We start from the raw sequence: 17,634 nt of genomic DNA, 5'->3' as shown, positions 1-17,634 counted from the left end.
AGTGCTCAACAAAAAGCAAGGCACTGTTTGAGTGTTTGCTAAGACAGGTAGGAAATTGGTAGACTCTTTGTAAGGAAGGCAGAGGAGGTCACCATAGGATGTTTTTATTTGTGTGTAACATTGTAGTAAAAAAAACAAACTATGAAACAGGATAGTACATTCTTAACTGGAAATTGGTTCTTTTTGGTCGCATTTAATTTCAGCTTTGTTAAAAATGAATTGTACATAAGCAATTAAACTCTGCCTTGGAACTCAGAGGCGCTGTGGAATTCACCTGCTGTGTGGCATATGCTTGCTAGTTGCTTAGCAATGCAGTAAGATTGAGAACCGGAAGGGAAGGTTGAAGTGCTCATTCACACTGCAAATCCTCTTTCCTCTAGGTTGATCCCCCAAGTCCCAGGACTGACAATTTTTTTGGATCACCTGGCAGAGACTGTGAACGAGATGGATGGGTCAGGATGCACAGTGGTAAGGGGAAGCTATATTTTTCCTACTATAGCTACCTGTGCTGATGTCAAGTCTTACATGGCACTGATAAATGAAAATATATTTTTTGCTGAATTATTGGATATCATGATAAAACTTTTTACAACTTGTTGTAGACTTATATATGTACTTCCTAGAAAGAATAAGATTTCTGTGCTGTTAAAAGTGGTTTATTCTTTGAGAGTATTAACTAATCCTATTGAACATTATGCTACTTTTCAGTAAAAATAACTTGTGTTGTACTCAACATTTTCTATACTAATTTGACTATGAAACGCATTTCTCATTTTAACATGCGTTAATTCATAGAGTAGATTTTAAGAACCACCATAGTGAAATAACCCAGTTATGGGTTTGAAAGACACACACACACACACACACACACACACACACACACACACACACACACATGCAAACACAGAGCTTCTTCTTTAAAACCAGAAATATGTTTGGCAGAATTGCCAATGGCCTGGAGCCAGGGCTTTGGGTAATCTGTGGTTTCAGATTCTGAGAACCCAACTCTTCCTACCCCAGTTGCTATGGTTATCAGCCCAAAGCCCACTATGTGTTTAGTCTGTAATGTTCTTGAGATATCTTGTGTTCCCTCTATGCAACATTGTTTGATTAGCCTCTCTCTGACTTAGTCCCATTGTATGATAGTTTCTGCTAACTGTCACATTTCCCTCCTGTAATAGACTATAAGATGCTACAGTTTTTAATAAGCTTGCTTGGCATAAGACAGATTGTGTATGACCCCATGATCCCAAACTTGATCTTTCTCCTTATTTCCCAATCTCCTTGTCCTCTCAGAAGCCTGTCACTGGGGAATGAATGGACTGTTGGTCCAGGTCAGAGAGATATTGAACTCTAGTTTTGTTTCTTAAACCCACATATACTAGCTTTGCATGTGGTTATAGGGAGTGAGTTATGGCAACCACATTTCCCTTTGTTTTATGAAGATTCACAGGACAGCAAAGGCCAGACTTAATGTCCTGAGTGGGCAGTAGATAAAGGATCATGGGTGGGAGGTGGTAAAGGAGGACATAGCAGAGGCTGTTTGAATATTCAAGCGGATACACCGTCACATCAAGGAATTTCTGTAGTAAGTAAAGAATTTACAGAGCAAAGTACATTTCTGTGGCATCATGACAAAGGAATGTTGTAGTGTCCTTTGTAGCTGAGCACCATGGAAGTTGCCCAAATAGAGATTGACACATAAGAAACTTAGCTATAATTGTAAGACTGGGGCTTGATTGAGAATTACTTTGACAAAAAGAATGAGTTTATACAGAAATACTTAAATTTAGAGTAAGACTCCTTAAATCCTTGCTTGAGGTCACAGTTGTTCCCTAGGAAATGAATCATACAAATCTGTGGATAAGGTTCAGCTAGGGCAAGAGAAAGGGTGTCGAGGTGAATTTATTACAAGAGTCCTACTGTGAATGATTCTGTGAGATTCAATGGGTCTGGTTTTCTTATAGCTGGCATAGAAGGGAATTGTTTCTGATTGTTAGTTGCTATTTAGCATTTGATTCTTTCAGCTGTCTATCATATCCAGTTGGTTAAGAAATCCACAATTTAGTGTTAGGTTTTTATGTCTAAATATACTTTTATATTCAGAAATTTTTGTTAATAAGAAAATCTTCTGATTATATTCATTATACTAGGCTGCCCGTGATGACATACAAAAATGTTGTAGAATGCTTCATTTAATAAGCAGATGACTGTGACATAATCTGCATTTATGGAGCTTCAGAAAGCCATGACCAATATGCTGGGAAGATAGCTTATCTTCTACCATGTCACTCAGTACTCACTTGACTTTGTTTAGGGAGGAGGGAGAGGAAAGACAGAGCAAGAAAGACAGTGACTAAGAACAAGATCCTAGCATCTCTTCTCAAGAACAATGATTATGTCTTGAAGCCTACTGTCATGACCTCATCTAAATGGGATCACCTCCCAGAAAACTATTACACTGACAGTGAGGGCTTCATCATAGGAATCTTATAGGAGGAGGTACAGATATTTAGTTTTTAACATGTTTTATGCCATCATTGGATAAGAAGCAATAACTAAAATTTAAGAATCTTTTCTGCTAGCACCTATTCCGACTACTTAGATTTCATTGTTTAATTATCATAGAAACTTTATGAAAGTTTAGAGTCTTATTATTTCTATTTTATAGGTAAAGAAACCATATGTTTGAAGTAGTTCAAGATCACAAATAGTATCTGAGTTAGTTCTTTTCTATTCCTTCAAACTTTTCCTAAATGGAGTCTCATTTATTATGCCCTACTCAAGTTCCTCCAGGTTTACAAAGCTTTTTTATTGTCTTCAGCCTTGAGGAATTACCCTCTGATACATTTTATATCATTAATTGCCTGTACCTTTTCTATGTCTAGCCTACTCTTTTATGCTTCTGGTGTCAAACATTATACAGTGTAACTAAAATAGATTGAATTCATGTCCATAGGCTATGAGTGTTATCTTCTTTGTCTCCTCATTTACAGCTTAGTTGGTTCTTAATTGTTGGTGAGAATGATTAAATGTAAACATTGGGAAACTGAACGTCAAAGTATAAGCTTAATTTGTAAAATGAAAGAAAATTATAAGGCTGTCAAATTATCCTGACTTTATAAATGGTTTTGTGAAAAGCAGAAGGCATACCAGTGTGTTAATATGGAAACTGTTGGTATATACTAGTTGCCAGGGATTATCATTTTAGTTTTTAAACCTAGCTTTGTGTGTGTGTGTGTGTGTGTGTGTGTGTGTGTGTGTGTGTGTGTGTATGTATGTATGTGTGTGTGTTTGAATTAAACAATGACCTTGTTAGACTTTGATTTCTTCTGCTGTGTATTTTCTTGTAGAGGAGCTAGACTTAGACTTTTTTTTTAAAAAACTTTGAAGAATAGTTGAAAGAATTTGATTCCTATTGATAGTAAGTTGAGACATTAACCTTGTGTGAAATACATTAATATTTTCACTGACATCTAGCATGGTTCAAGATATCAAGGAAACAAACATTAAATAAAAACTATCTTGTGTCTTGATACCTATAGATAGTGTTTTTCTGGATAAAGTTGAAAGAATAAAATATAGAAACTTTTGACTAGAATATGTAATGGGGGATAACAAATTAGAACTCTGACTTGCTTACTGAAAATCTAACAATCTAACAGATTATAATACTTCCAGCTTGAATAAAGTTTTGTGAATTATTTAGGTAATATCCATTTACTCTATGATGTCATTATTTGAGGAGAGATTTAGGATTTGATTTCAAAACTACTATTTGGTAGCTACTATACTGACATCTCTCACAGGTTATATAATGTAAGTCTGGATTTTGATTCTGACATAGATAAGCATTGTTTTCATGCTTTTGAAATGAGGACTGAATCAAAGATTTGGAGTATGTAACTTGACTGGAAAAAAATATATCTAAAGTGACAGAATTAGAAATTGAGCCCAGGCTTGCTTGAATTAGAATTTGATGTTGGAATTAGTTCCCCTTTTGCTTTTAATCCTGCTTTAGTCATTAGCAATTTCAGTAATATACAACTTTTAGACAATGTTATAAAAGATGGACATTAGACAAATTCGTAATATTGACCTAAAAGTGTAAGGAGAAGGATTGGGACCATAGGGTTAGTCTTGGAGCCGGAAGTATTCAGTGACAGCTGCTCCTCATCAAAGTCTACATGTTCAGTGTGCCATGCTGTAGATATAAGGAACATATCATGGTAAACTGGTTTAGTGACTGAAATTGCACTTTTTTTCAGACTCATTGGTTTACCAAAAAGAATTATATTATGTCCCTGTATAATAATAACTTCCTACTCTAATGAAGCTCATTTCTTGCCTTTCTAATGTTGATAATTGATCCTTTGTTCTGTACCTTTTGCAGATCATCCTCATCTTGGCTGCTGCAGATCCAAGGACTACAAGGTGTGTTAAACCAATTATGACAACTTCCCTGGTTTTCAGACAGCATTAGTATATTTCTGCTATACAAATCCTGGCAGAAATGATCATTTTCATTTTATAAAATAACATGAAAGCAATAATTGACATAGCATGTCATGTCATGGCTTTGATATCTGTGCCAAGGAGGTACAATAGGCCTTCTCTGAATGTCTTCCTACAGATATGCTGTGGGTTTCATTATCTATTTGGACTAATTGTTGAAATTCGTGTGTGTGTGTGTGTGTGTGTGTGTGTTAGATTGGGGGGAGAGAGACCCACATATGTACATGTATACTATGTACAAAAACATTGGCTTGTGTAATATGATGTGTGTATTTAATGCATATATGTAATATATTATATATGCACACACACAGATACACATGTATTTGCATGTGTAATATGAGTATGTGTTTAATGCATTTAAATATTAAATTATATATATGTACACACATACATGTATATACATATATATTATATATGTATGTAACATCTACACATACATACCTGCGTACACAGGAGAAATAGCATCATGTCTAGTATCTTACATGGAATCATGAGGATTTCTTAGTTATTCTAAAGGCAGACTTTCTTTGTTCACTTCCTTTAATTAATGCTACATAGTTTGTAATTATTTATTTTCATCTTTGTTTACAGTCCTTTCTAATCAATAAGTATTAGGATATCAATAATTTTTACTAATATTACTTAATAATTGCTATTATCTAGTATATTAATATATAATATGACATGTATAATATATATATATATACACACACACACACACACACACACACACATGTATAATGCCAATTGTGTGAGTAGATTGTTGTTGACTAGTTTATTTAGAGATAGATATGAAGACACTTTTCCCAGTGTGTTCTACTAAGAACTGCACCTCAAAACAGCTTTAATCTTCTACCTTCCTCTAGAGTCATTACTTTTAGGGCTTCCCTTGGAGACAATGACTGGGGAATAAATTCATAGATAATTTCTTTATCCAGGATGGAGATTTTCATGGAAATGCATCTGTCACATTGACTATGGAAAGAATAAAAGATTATTTTATGGACAAATAGTAGTTAGTTGGTAAATACACAGGTAGTAGAGAAATAAAGGATTTCAACAGGAAAAAAACTGTGAAGCTTGGAGTGTTCTGGAGAGTTTATAGAAAAGGGCACTTTTTTTTTGAAGCCTCTGGAGACATATAGGAAGGGAGAGACGAGTAAATCTTCAGAAGGAAAGCAACATGAGGATATGTTGGAGTTCAATATTCATTGAGAAAAGAGAAATTAGTGATGGATTTGAATGATGGTTGTGCTGAGGGATGACCGCATCCTTCTTATCCTGAGGGTGTCGCACACCTGGTATAGCCTCTGTCTCCTCCTTGACAGTTTTTAAATTTTCAGTCTTGATTTGGTCTTTTGAACAAATTCAATTCTCCTTAATGTAGATGCTTAATAATCATCTTTTTTCATAAATACTCATTCTTTTAGTTTCATTTTTGTTCTACTGTTTAATCCATCCTTAACTAGTGTCTTCTTTCTTCTTATGTATAGTTCGGCCTTATGTATATTGGTCCTCATTGGAGAAGACATCTTCAAAGGACATTTTGAGTATTTACAGTGTTAGTGTTACAGTTACATAGGGAAAGTGGTTTGATGGATGCTGAGCTGTTCCTATACTTTTAATGTGTTTTTTTTTTGTTTTAATGTTCACATCATTTTTGCATCTTAACCTTATACCATCAGTGTTTTTTAAACTTTTTCTGACTCTGTATCTCTTAATTTTTGTTCTCAAACTAGTTCTTTCCTAAGAGCATCACTTTCTCCCTACAACTCCTCAGCTGTTCTAATGTGCAAATGGAAAAATTTTATATTTTCATACAGAATTTGTTTTACATATACACACATTTATATTAGGGCATGTGTGTATATCTATGTACACATGTGATTAGATCTACCTAATATCTGATATCTTACATAGCTTCCCTTTTTTTGTATTGATTTATTTATTTTATGTATGTGAGTACACTGTCGCTCTCTTCAGACACACCCAAAGAGGACATCAGATCCCATTACAGATGATTGTGAGCCACCATGTGATTGCTGGAAATTGAACTCAGGACCTCTGGAAGAGCAGTCAGTGCTCTCACCTGCTGAGCCATCTCTCCAGCCCTCTTACATAGCTTCTTGATGAGAACATTTAAAGTCTTAGTACTTTTCACATAGTAAGTCCCTACATTTAACTGTAGTCACCATGTACAATAGATCTCTGCATTCCCTTTATCTTTTCTACTTGAAACCCTGTCCTTTATACCAAAGGCCTCCCCACTGTGCCCTTGATGGTCTCTGCTTTACACCCTCCTTCTATGAATAGTTTTACAGAGTCTACAGGTAAGTGAGGTCATAGTCATTTGCTTTTCTGTGTCTGGCTTATTTATCAAAATGACTTCTGGAATCATGCATTTTATTGCAAATAGCAGGACTTCCTTACTTTTTAAGGTCACATAATATTCCACTATATCACATTTTCCCAATTTTCATCTGTTGATGGACACAAATTGATTTCATATGAGCTCATTATTTCATGAGAGCTGTTGCTAAATGCAGATAAGAACCAGTGCAACTCATGTTTCTTCCCTGCTGTTTCCTTAGAGACATAAGCTTGGAAGTTATGTGGTCTATTTTCCGATCTATTTTAGGCAAGAGTTTTATTAAAAAATTTTGCTGCCGTTTTATATGAATCTTAACTTTTCTATCCCCAAATGTCTGTTCCCTTGCTTCCTGCTCCCAAGGAATGCATAAATGAATATTTCACTTTATGTTAAGGGTAGTATATTAAAATATCAACTTCTGAATTGCTCAGGGTAATGCTATTTGTTATACAAACAAGACTCTTAACTTCAGAAGCTAAATACAGTAGAGATTTAAAATTTAATCATTTAATAAATAGAAGGTGCTTCTCAACTTCTGGTTGAATCCTATGCATTAGCCCTTTTGTGGCTCTTCTTAATCTTCGACTTCACAGGCACCTTTGTAGACATGGAGAAGGCTCTGTTTCTTAAGAGCCTGGACTTGTCTATGTTTGGTTGCCAAGAACTGACCACAGTTCCTCCCCTGAGGAAAAGGTTGTTTCTTAGCAATATCTTTACCCTGGAGGACAAGTTGAGTTTGGTGATGTCTAGTGGTTTCTATGGTATTCTAGATTTGAATTTCTTTCCTGACCCTTGACAAGGATTTTGTGACTGAAACTATCATGCTGGAAATAAAATTGTTACACAACTAGAAATCATCTCCATTCTTGTTGGCATTCCATAGTAATGTGAATGTTCATAGCATCCAGTGTATTTGGGCCATAAAACATACCAGGGATGATATACATGATGCTTTGACATTATGTTCATCACCTTCCCATTAGTTTAAACTTTTTGTAGGTCTTATTTTATTTAGTATGTATTTTGCTTGCATGTGTACCATTTGCATGCTTTATGCTCATGAAGGTCAAAAGAGGGCACCAGATACTATAGAATTGGAGGTAAGGGTATTTGTAAACCACCATGTGGGTGCTGGGAACCAAAGTTGGGTCCTATTCGAGAGCAAAGCTGTAACCCCTTGAACCAATCCTCCAGCCACAGCTTTGATTATCATAACAGATACTTGAGATAATTTCTTATAAAAAAAAAAAAACCCGTCTGACTCACAGAGTTCCAGGCTCTAGATCACTGTTCATTGGCAGCATTGCTTTGGCAAGGTATCATATCATGGTGCAAGCATGTGGCAGAGCCAACCCACTTCCATCAGGAGCCAGAGTGCATGAGAGATGTACACTAGATCCTACCATCTCCTAAGACCTTCTAGTAGGCTCTACACTTAATGCTTCTACCAACTTCCGATGAATCCTTTCTGAGGATCAAACTTTTATCACATGGGCCTTTTCACAGCATGTAAGAATTAGACCATTAGCAGTTAAAATCTAAAGGATTTAGCATGTTCCAGAATTGGAAGGCATCTTGAGAACCTTGGTCTGTGGTTCTAATGAATCATTGGTGAAATTTCGTCATTTAAAAATGAGCAGACTCATTATTAATGTTAAATAATCTATATAAAAGCCTTATTACATATGAAAAGTTTAAATCTGGCTTGGAAGGAGCATGTAACAAACTGAGAAAAAAAAAGCCTATGAAAGTCTCTCAGTGCTCGCTGACTATGTTGGGACTTCAACCAAATGATCTCAAAGTTAGGACTTGAATCTATGATTCTGAAAGTCAGAGGTGAGCTCTCCAGGAGGCAGTTCACCTGTGAAGAAAGCCAGCAGGCAAACAACAGCAAATTCCAAAAGGCAAATCAAAACACAACAGTCAGAGAAGTAACCTAGGGTGCTGCTGCAATGAGAACAGCTAAAGCTCTCATTCCCTGGACAGCTCAAAGATGAATTTAGCAATGTACAGTTGTTCATGTACATGAAACTTACTCCTATAAACTCATACAAAATACCAGACAGTTCTATTGTAGAACTATTAGCAATACATTACCAGTTTTCAAGTCTAATGAACACATGAAAATATCACTAAGAGGGTTCTGCAGTCCTGGAAGACAGTGAACTTAGCTTTGAACTTGGTGTAACAAACCCACTACAAGAGCTATTTTACCATGGCAGCTAGAGAGACCCCTGAGAAAGGACGCTGAAAGGATCTTAGAGGATAATAGAGGAAGGTGCTATTTACCCATTGAGGGTTTTTATCTGTGTCTAAGATCTTTGCATCTGTATACTTTAGTGGGCTCAGAGCTGTCAACAGCTAATTCACTAGATGTCTCCCCCAATCTGTATGCTCTGTTGATTTTAAGGGAAGCTTTTTAGGGCATAATGTAGAAAGAGGGCACCATCTTGACAGTAGTGTCTCTGAAAGTGAAAGTTTAAGAGATGATATTTATAGAGTTTGGAATCATGAACATTTTAATAGGGGGCTTTTAGTATGAGAATCTAATTAACAACATTTGTATATAAAAGATTAGGGTTAATAAACACAGAGGCTAGAGGCTTCTCAAGTCATAATAGTGGAGCAGTGAAGAAATATTCTTCTGTTCTGAGACTGGAATTGCTTGTTCACACAAAGAGAAGAATCAGTATTGTTTTCCCTTCTCAGGAGAAGTCATGTGAAATGAAGGTGGGCTTTAGTTCTTCACATATGGATAGTTAAGCCATATGGATGCAAGTGTTCTGGATTTTCCTATTTCACTAGTTACATATTTTTCCCTTAATGCATTACTCATCATTAGATTTGTTGAACTCTACATGACAAACTTTAGTTGCATCCTTTTCTTCAAATGATGTAATTTTGTGTTCTTATTTCTCAAAGAAACTCTTATTGTGTGTATGTACCACATTGTCTCTCCTCCTCCATCAGCCTGTTATGGATACTTGGCTAGATTCCCTAATGTGGCTATTGTATCTTCAGATCCTTAGTACGATGGCCTCCTTACTGTGAGGCACCTGCTGACTGCTCCTTTAAAAACAATTCCTTTTCATCAGCTTCCACTCCACACTTGCATTTCTGATCTCCTTTCTTTTACTTTCTTTAGTGAAACTTAATACTCCTTGGAATGCTTCATATTTTACGTATGCATCATGTTCTATGTTTATGTCTTAAAACTACTTCACCTTATTGGAATTCTACTAGAATACAAGTACCACCATAGCTAAACTAAGCAATCTGTGGTTCATTCATATGTGTTCTTTATTTTATATACACCAAGCTGTATACTTGTTCCACCACTACTCAAAAATGTTTTGAGTTAATGAAATTTTATCATGTCATGATATCTAAACTTGACCTGAATAAGGACAATAGATATGCTTAAGTGGATGGAGGAGAGCTCAAGTAGCCTCAGCCATACACAAAGAACTACAGGCAACTAAGTAATGCTCAGAGTAGGAGGAATAGTTTTACTCAGGAAGAGCACATCAGTTGATTAGCCAATGGTTAACAGACTGAGCAAGTTGTTTTTATATATTTAGAAACATACATGTAACAACAATTAATGAAAATGACAATATAGATTTGAAAGAGACCAAAGCAGGGGGTATATAGGAACATTTGGAGGCAGGAAAGTGTTAGAAGGTTGATATAATTACTATTTCCAAAAAATAAAAGGAATAGTTAAAAATTCTAATTAAATAAAAAATAAAGAAATTAAAAATTATATAGTAAGTATATATATGTATGTGTATGTATGTATGTATGTATATAGATAGATACACATTTTTTTTAACAGGTTATCAGGTCACCACATGGGAGAGACTTCGAGGATCCCTTTGAAAGGTGTGAAGAATATTTGAGCCCAAGGACATGTAGCAAGCCCCAGCATTCTGCAAGGACCTTACTAGTCCATTCAGCACCTTCAACAACACCAAAGCATTGTGCAAGCCCTGTGCTAAATAGAGCCTCTCTCAGGGAAAGGTAAGTGTAGTTTCTGTTTTTCCTCATCTTTTCATTTTGAGCAGAAGGATCACTTGTTCAAACCCAGCCTGGGCTACACCTGTCGTTTTTGAATATTCAGCACTAGAAACAGAAAACAGCATATTCATATGAAACAATTATTTATAAAATTAAATTTTGATTTTGAGACTTAAGTTGTTTGTTTCAAATATATTAATACATTATGTTAGTATTTCTCCATAGCACAATTCACTTGACACAAGCTTGTTAGCCAGATCTGGCTCTTTATTTCTAATTAGTTAATTTAATTTATTAAAAGTGAAAATCTGAATGTGTGATAGGTTGTTTTAGTAGAAACCCCTGGTGATTTATTATAATTGGTTTGTCTTTAAGTATACAAATAGTCTACACTGAATTTTCTGATTAGTCCCAAGGATAAAATACGCTTTATTGTGTGGTATCTGGCTTCTCATTTACCTCCTGCCAGCAACCGAGAAGAATCTAAATCATGGAAAGAGGTTAGCTCTCTCACTAAGAATGTTTGTGTCCCAAATCAGAAGGATTGTTATATGTGGGCATGGGAAAAATACCCACCATTTTACATAAAACTGCTTTTTCTCATTAAAAAATCTAGTCTATTTTTTTTAACAGAAAAGTTTGAAACACAAGAGATACAATTTTAACACCTTGACTCTCATATCCCATGTTTATATATGGCATAAAACAGTAGCCACTCAATTCTTAAAACATATTAAGTTCATTCATTAACAAATATTTAATCGGCTGTAGAAACTCTATCAATAGTCCTGCTGAAAACAGCTACCCTGAACAAGATTATGGCTGCTGTATTAAAACATCCCGCTCTGAAAAAAAAAAAAAAAAACAAAAAAAAAAAACATCCCGCTCTGAACTGATAAGTTTATCTGTTTCCCCATTAGCTTTGTAAGCATTTGGACTGGGGGAGGGGGAAGGGAAAAGAGGGTAATGTATGTATGTGATACTAGCCACTTGATACGGACATACAGAATAGTTTTAATTTAATTTAAATTTGTTTTTTGAGAATTTCATGCTTGAGTGCTATATTTACATCATTTCTCTATTCTCCCTCCCTTTGAGTCCCTGTTTTAGTAAATATTTCATCTTAAATTGGGGTTTCTATTCCACCTTTGATCATTCAGTTCCCAAATAAAAGACACACAGCTTTTATATTTATAATAAGCCTTAATTAACAATAAAGCTGGGCTGGGCAGATATCTATCCTCTTAGCTATTAGTTTCTATTTCCCCATCAATAACCCTGAGCTATAGCTAGTCATATTCTATCTGGGCTGCTCTTAACTCCAATTGGCCAGCTCTCATAGCCATGTTTTCATGATTCTCCCAACCCATAGCATCTTTTCCCCTTTCCATCTTCTTCCTCCTCCTCTTCCACTTTCCCCCATCTCCTTCTTGTGGTCCCATCCTTAGACCTCAAGCCTGGGAACTTAAACTCTGCCTATCTTCTTCTGTCCAGCTATAGGCTGTAGGTATCTTTATTCACCAGTCAGGGATAACTTGGGGGTCAAGGTTACATAGCATCACTTGGGTCTATTTGAGGATGGGGATTAGTATTTAGCATTGCAATACATAGCAAAAGACTAAACATCAACAACTTTCCCCATGTCCCTCTTAAATTCATGACCTCTTCTATAATCATTATTGTTATACACACATGTATATAAATGTACCTACTAAATGCCTTTAGTGTTGCTCATATGAACAACTTGTGCTTGAGATAACCACTTATTATATAACCTATAGGGGTCTCTTCCCTGGAGAGGTCTGATTCTTTTGTCAGTGGCCACTGACTTCCTGTAGCTCTTCATGTAGGGTTGAGGCCTTGGGGAATTTTTCTAATCCATATCAGTATGTCACCTGGTACTGTCATTACATAGATCTTGTTTTTGCTACCATATTATTGAGAGTTCATGGGTACATCCTCCCTTTCATGGCTACAAGATACTACCTTGCAGTAGGCATACTGGTCCTCTGACTTGTAAGATTTTTTCCACTCCCTCTTCTGTCATATTCCCTGAGCCTTAATTGTAAGGTTATGTTGTACATGTACCAATTAGAGCTGGACACCTTGCCATTACTTTCTCCATTTTGACCAGTTGTAGAGTAAGATACAGAATTTTGATTGATGCCATTTCTAGTTCATTAGAATCATGCCTAGTGATTGGCATTGGGATAAAGCAGTGCTCTCATGTGGTGTGTGCACACACATGCACACACATGCATACACTCCCTCACTTTAGAAGTTTATTAGAAACTCTTGAAAGGAGATTGGTTTCTGAAGAAGTCTGATGACTTCAATCTCACTACAGGGGGCTTTTCATGATTTCTACATTTGCTTAGATGTTCAGATACAGTGAATATATCTGTTAAATCTTTCATATGACTAATATGTTACTGTGGTTTTGTTCTTATACTTTTCATGTGTATATGTTTCCAAGAATGGTTTTACTTATATTGTAAATATTTGTAAATATTGTGTTGTGGCATTTTATATTTTAAAATGTATTTTGTACAGTTCTCCAATTCTACATAGACTACAATAGCACAGGATCTTGAGAAGTTATTTTATCTGTATATACAATTTTGAATGCCTGTGAATTCTTTATGGAGTATAATTAGAATTAACTTTTCAGTTATATTTCAATGGGAGAAATAATTTCAGAGTAAATATTACTATTTGCATTTTCTCTCTTTCAACTTGCCTCAAGTTTTATGAGACCTGATTTCACTCAGTAACCCCAGCTGACCTGAAAATTGTTATGTAGACTGACTTGTGCTGATCCCCCTGTGTCTACCTCAGGAGGGATAAGACACTTATTTCCTGATGAGTAAATGTGTTTAAGCTTTTTGCTAAAATAGAGTGAGTGTCTTTAATATTCAGTGTTGCCTGTTTTACTTTTGATTGAATGAAGTGCTCAAGCTTTTTGCCAAAACAAAATGAGTGTCTTTAATATTCAACATTGTCTGTTTTATTTTTGATTTGATGATTGGATGAAAGTAATACACATTTAAAATAAATGGTAAATGAATTTGAACTCATCAAGATGAGTTAAAATTTTATTAATGTATTGTTTGTGGCAAGCATAATATTTTTTCCCACCAACATGTAACAGCTCTATTTCAATGCATTTAATAAAGAAGAATATTCTTCTAGTGTTCAACTCATAATATCAGGGGCAAAAATATTTTATTCTTTTCAGGATTCAGTAGCCCTCTTTAAATAGATGGTTGTCTTGGGTTTGATGTTCCTAAGTCACTAGTAGTATATTTGCAGATGTTTACAGAATCCATTGAAGTCATGAAACAATATAAATTGATCTAAATGTATATTATATATCCCAGGAAAAAAATGGAATTTTTTCTAGCAGTTGTATGTCAGAGACAAAGCTGCAGAAGTTTTTTATGTATAGTAGTCATTAAAATTATATTTTCTCTACAAGTGAAATAAGATGGTAACCCCTTGATCATATATTTTAATAAACATTTAAAAATTTATTAGTTTTAGGCAATAAATTCTTATTTTAGTGAAGTTGCTGTTTTCTTTTCACCCATTTAAAAACATACATTCAGAAATTCCCATGCCATAAAATGGTTCCAATTTTGAGTATAAGCATTTCAGAAGCATATTTTTAAGTATAAATATTAATATTATAACTCCAGATTTGTTTTACACTTTACATTGTTACTAAAATAAGGCTTGAATATTAGCATACCTAATTAAAAAGGAATTGGTATCCTTTTAAATCATGCTTAAGATTTTTCTTTTCTGAATCATATTAGAGCTTCTGAGGGAAGCATTTCTTATACCATAGCACAGACTAGTGGACCTATTTATAGTGTCTTTGGGGAGGCCCTGGAGTTGCACAATTGCATCTCATATTTACACAATGGGCTTCATGTACTGAAATAATTATTCTGCCAATCCACTTGCATAGGTGTAACCTAATCTTCCTTTTATCTATGTGACAGTTTAGGTTTGGGATTATCTATTAAATTTATTGTTTATTTATTCCTTTAAAGTAGATCCTTTAAACCATTCACGTATTTAATGATTTGTACTTTGTGTAATAATGTAATATTCTAATTGTGTTAGAATTGTATGTGAAAATGAAAAGGACCAAATTTAAGTAATATATTAACATACTTCCCATTTCTTTATAGGAGAATTATCAATATCACTTCAAATATAGGTTATAGTTAGGGGGTCTGGAAATTTTCATGATGACCTGAATAAAATAAAATACGTTAATTATATGAACATCAATTTTGAATTAAAGAAGAGCACAATGGAAAGAAAATGATGCTTTACTTCTTCTCTGACATTTTAAATCCCAATATGCAGACTCTAATTAAAGTCATACTTTTCTCATCTATATTTTAATATTTCACATTTAAAAATACGATTCTTACAGTGAATAGAGAGGTGACATTACCTTTGTTAAAAAGGAACCATTTTATTTGTATTCCAAAGGAATATGAGTAGATTTTAAGTAGTATTTTCATCTCTTATATATAAGATATTTCTCATATTATAAAGCTTATGTGTTGAATGTAGCTTCCTGTTTCTTCCACATAGTTTCAAAGTATATTAAATTGTTAGAGAATAAATGCTAATTTTAAAGACATTGTACATGGAATTATTTTAAAGAATTTTAAATATTTATTCTTTAAATATTTAAATATTTAAAGAATTTTAAAGACATTGTACATGGAATTATTGTTCTGATTTGAAAGTTTACATGTTTATTTAAAAATAAGTGCTAAAGAGTAATGTGTGAAAAGTCTTAAAGATAGGTAGGGATAGGCTTCCAGATACATATCAAAATGAATTATTAAGACTATTTTTAGACACTGTAGAAAATTAATAGTGTGGCTGAGAATAAGTGTCTGAATATTTGGCCAAAGGAAAAATTACATTATTTTAAGTTCATAAAGTTGGAGAAAATTTTTGTTTCTTTCCTGTCTTTAACATTTATTCTTTCTTTCATTTTCTTGTGCCCACAGATTCCACTCTGATTGGTGTTCACCTCCAAATTGCGATGAGATCCATGACCGGGTAAAAGATGTCTTGAAATCACATCAAGCTCATGCAAGACATTTATGTGTTAGTTTCTAAAATTTTCTCTTTATTGAAGACATTTTAATAGGCTCTCCAAACCAGCTGAAGTGCTTGCAGGTTGTGATTCTTAGTTACAGAGAAGGAAAATGCATTCTCTGAAGGAGTCCCCAGATTTCCTATGAGCAACATAGGTTGCTTGGCCAGAATCATATAAAATGTCTTTTGTTTATAATTTTATATATTTTATTACATGTATTTATATATATATATATTGTGTGTGTGTACATGTACACATGTGCTATGACACATGTGGAGGTCAGTGAATAATGTTGCTGAAATCAGTTTATCAGTTCTCTCCTTGTACCACGTGTTTCTTGGGGAACAAAATCAGTTCATCAAGGCCGGAAGCGAGTGCCTTCACTGACTGAGCTGTCTTGGGGTCCTAGGGTTTTGCTGTTGTTGTTGTTGTTTCATGTTTCAATATTAGATATTTATCATTGGTCAAAAACTATAAGCATTTTTAGTCACAATCTCATAAAAAGTCACTAAATAGTTACTTCATAACTAGGCTTTCATAATATGGGAACTCTTTGTTTAGTGCATTTGGTGAAGGTGTGTTTGATTCTATAGGTAGGCGTGAGGTAGGGGATGTGTGGAGGGCCTCTTTTGAAGTTAGTTGTCTGGCTGATTTATGTGTCAATAAATACACAAAAGAAAAAAGAGCAGGTCAAATTATTTTATGTAAGAGCTGTATATAACATTTTTTGAGATAAAGCAAATGCAGTTATGTTCATGGTATCTTGATGTCATAACAGTATAATATTTTTGTATTAGGTTTTTAAATTTCATTCATTAATTTAAAACAATTGTCATAATTTGTATCTTTCAAGTCATATTAGTCTTCTTTTACACAAAGAAAAAACCAGCATTTTAATGGTTTAAATTAAAAATTATAACTTGTTTTCCTTTTTACTATTTTAACTATTCTATTTTAAAAACTATTGTTATTACTTGGACCATTGCTCCAGCATATATACATTGCAAATTATTTCTATGATGACCTTTCTAATAGTATTTAGTATTGAGGCAGGAAAGCATTGAACTTTCTCTATGTTTACTATCACATATTTTATTTCCATATATATATATATATATATGAAATTTGTCATTCCTAAAATAACAATTCTCTGCTTTAGGCTCATGTATCCTCATTTATATATCAGCAGTGAGAAATTAAGATTTTTACAATGGAATCCATAGTAGTTCCAGCAGTATCAAACTGAAGAATATATGTGGGCTGGGCATGGTGTGAAGGGGCAAGCACAGATGAAAAGAGGGCTAGTAACAGGAACAGTGTGTCAGGCCGACAGATGGAAGATTTGGTATTTGAAACTTCGGTGATCTTTAGATCCCATGATGTTATGATTTAGCTTCTTTTCAGTGCTGAGAATGATGACCAGAGTCCTGTACATGTCAGGCAGATACTCCGTCAGTGAGCTATATACCCAGACCATTTGATGTTATCCTTTTTAGAAAATATTTTTATTTTATATGTAAGAATATTTCACCTGAATGTATATATTTATGTCATATGTATGCCTGGTGCCCATGAATACCAGAAACAGACA

The 17,634-nt window shown here is 34.4% G+C and overlaps 1 protein-coding gene across 3 annotated transcripts in view; it reads left to right on the top strand.

The window, feature by feature from the left end:
- Spata6 (spermatogenesis associated 6) overlaps positions 1-17,634 on the top strand; it is an 84,968-nt gene that overhangs the window by 48,546 nt on the left and 18,788 nt on the right. For 2 of the 3 annotated variants that reach the window (XM_028786729.1, XM_028786746.1), the window contains 4 exons: positions 381-468; positions 4,394-4,434; positions 10,728-10,912; positions 15,952-16,051. In XM_028786729.1, coding sequence (XP_028642562.1) covers positions 381-468; positions 4,394-4,434; positions 10,728-10,912; positions 15,952-16,051 — 414 coding nt within the window. The remainder of the gene's footprint in view (positions 1-380; positions 469-4,393; positions 4,435-10,727; positions 10,913-15,951; positions 16,052-17,634) is intronic. The other variant, XM_028786738.1, reaches the window with a different exon arrangement.

Source organism: Grammomys surdaster, unplaced genomic scaffold (assembly GCF_004785775.1).
Source record: "Grammomys surdaster isolate TR1022 unplaced genomic scaffold, NIH_TR_1.0 100, whole genome shotgun sequence".
In the NCBI taxonomy this organism is placed as follows: Eukaryota; Metazoa; Chordata; class Mammalia; order Rodentia; family Muridae; genus Grammomys; species Grammomys surdaster.
This window is presented reverse-complemented; position numbering and strand designations above follow the sequence as displayed.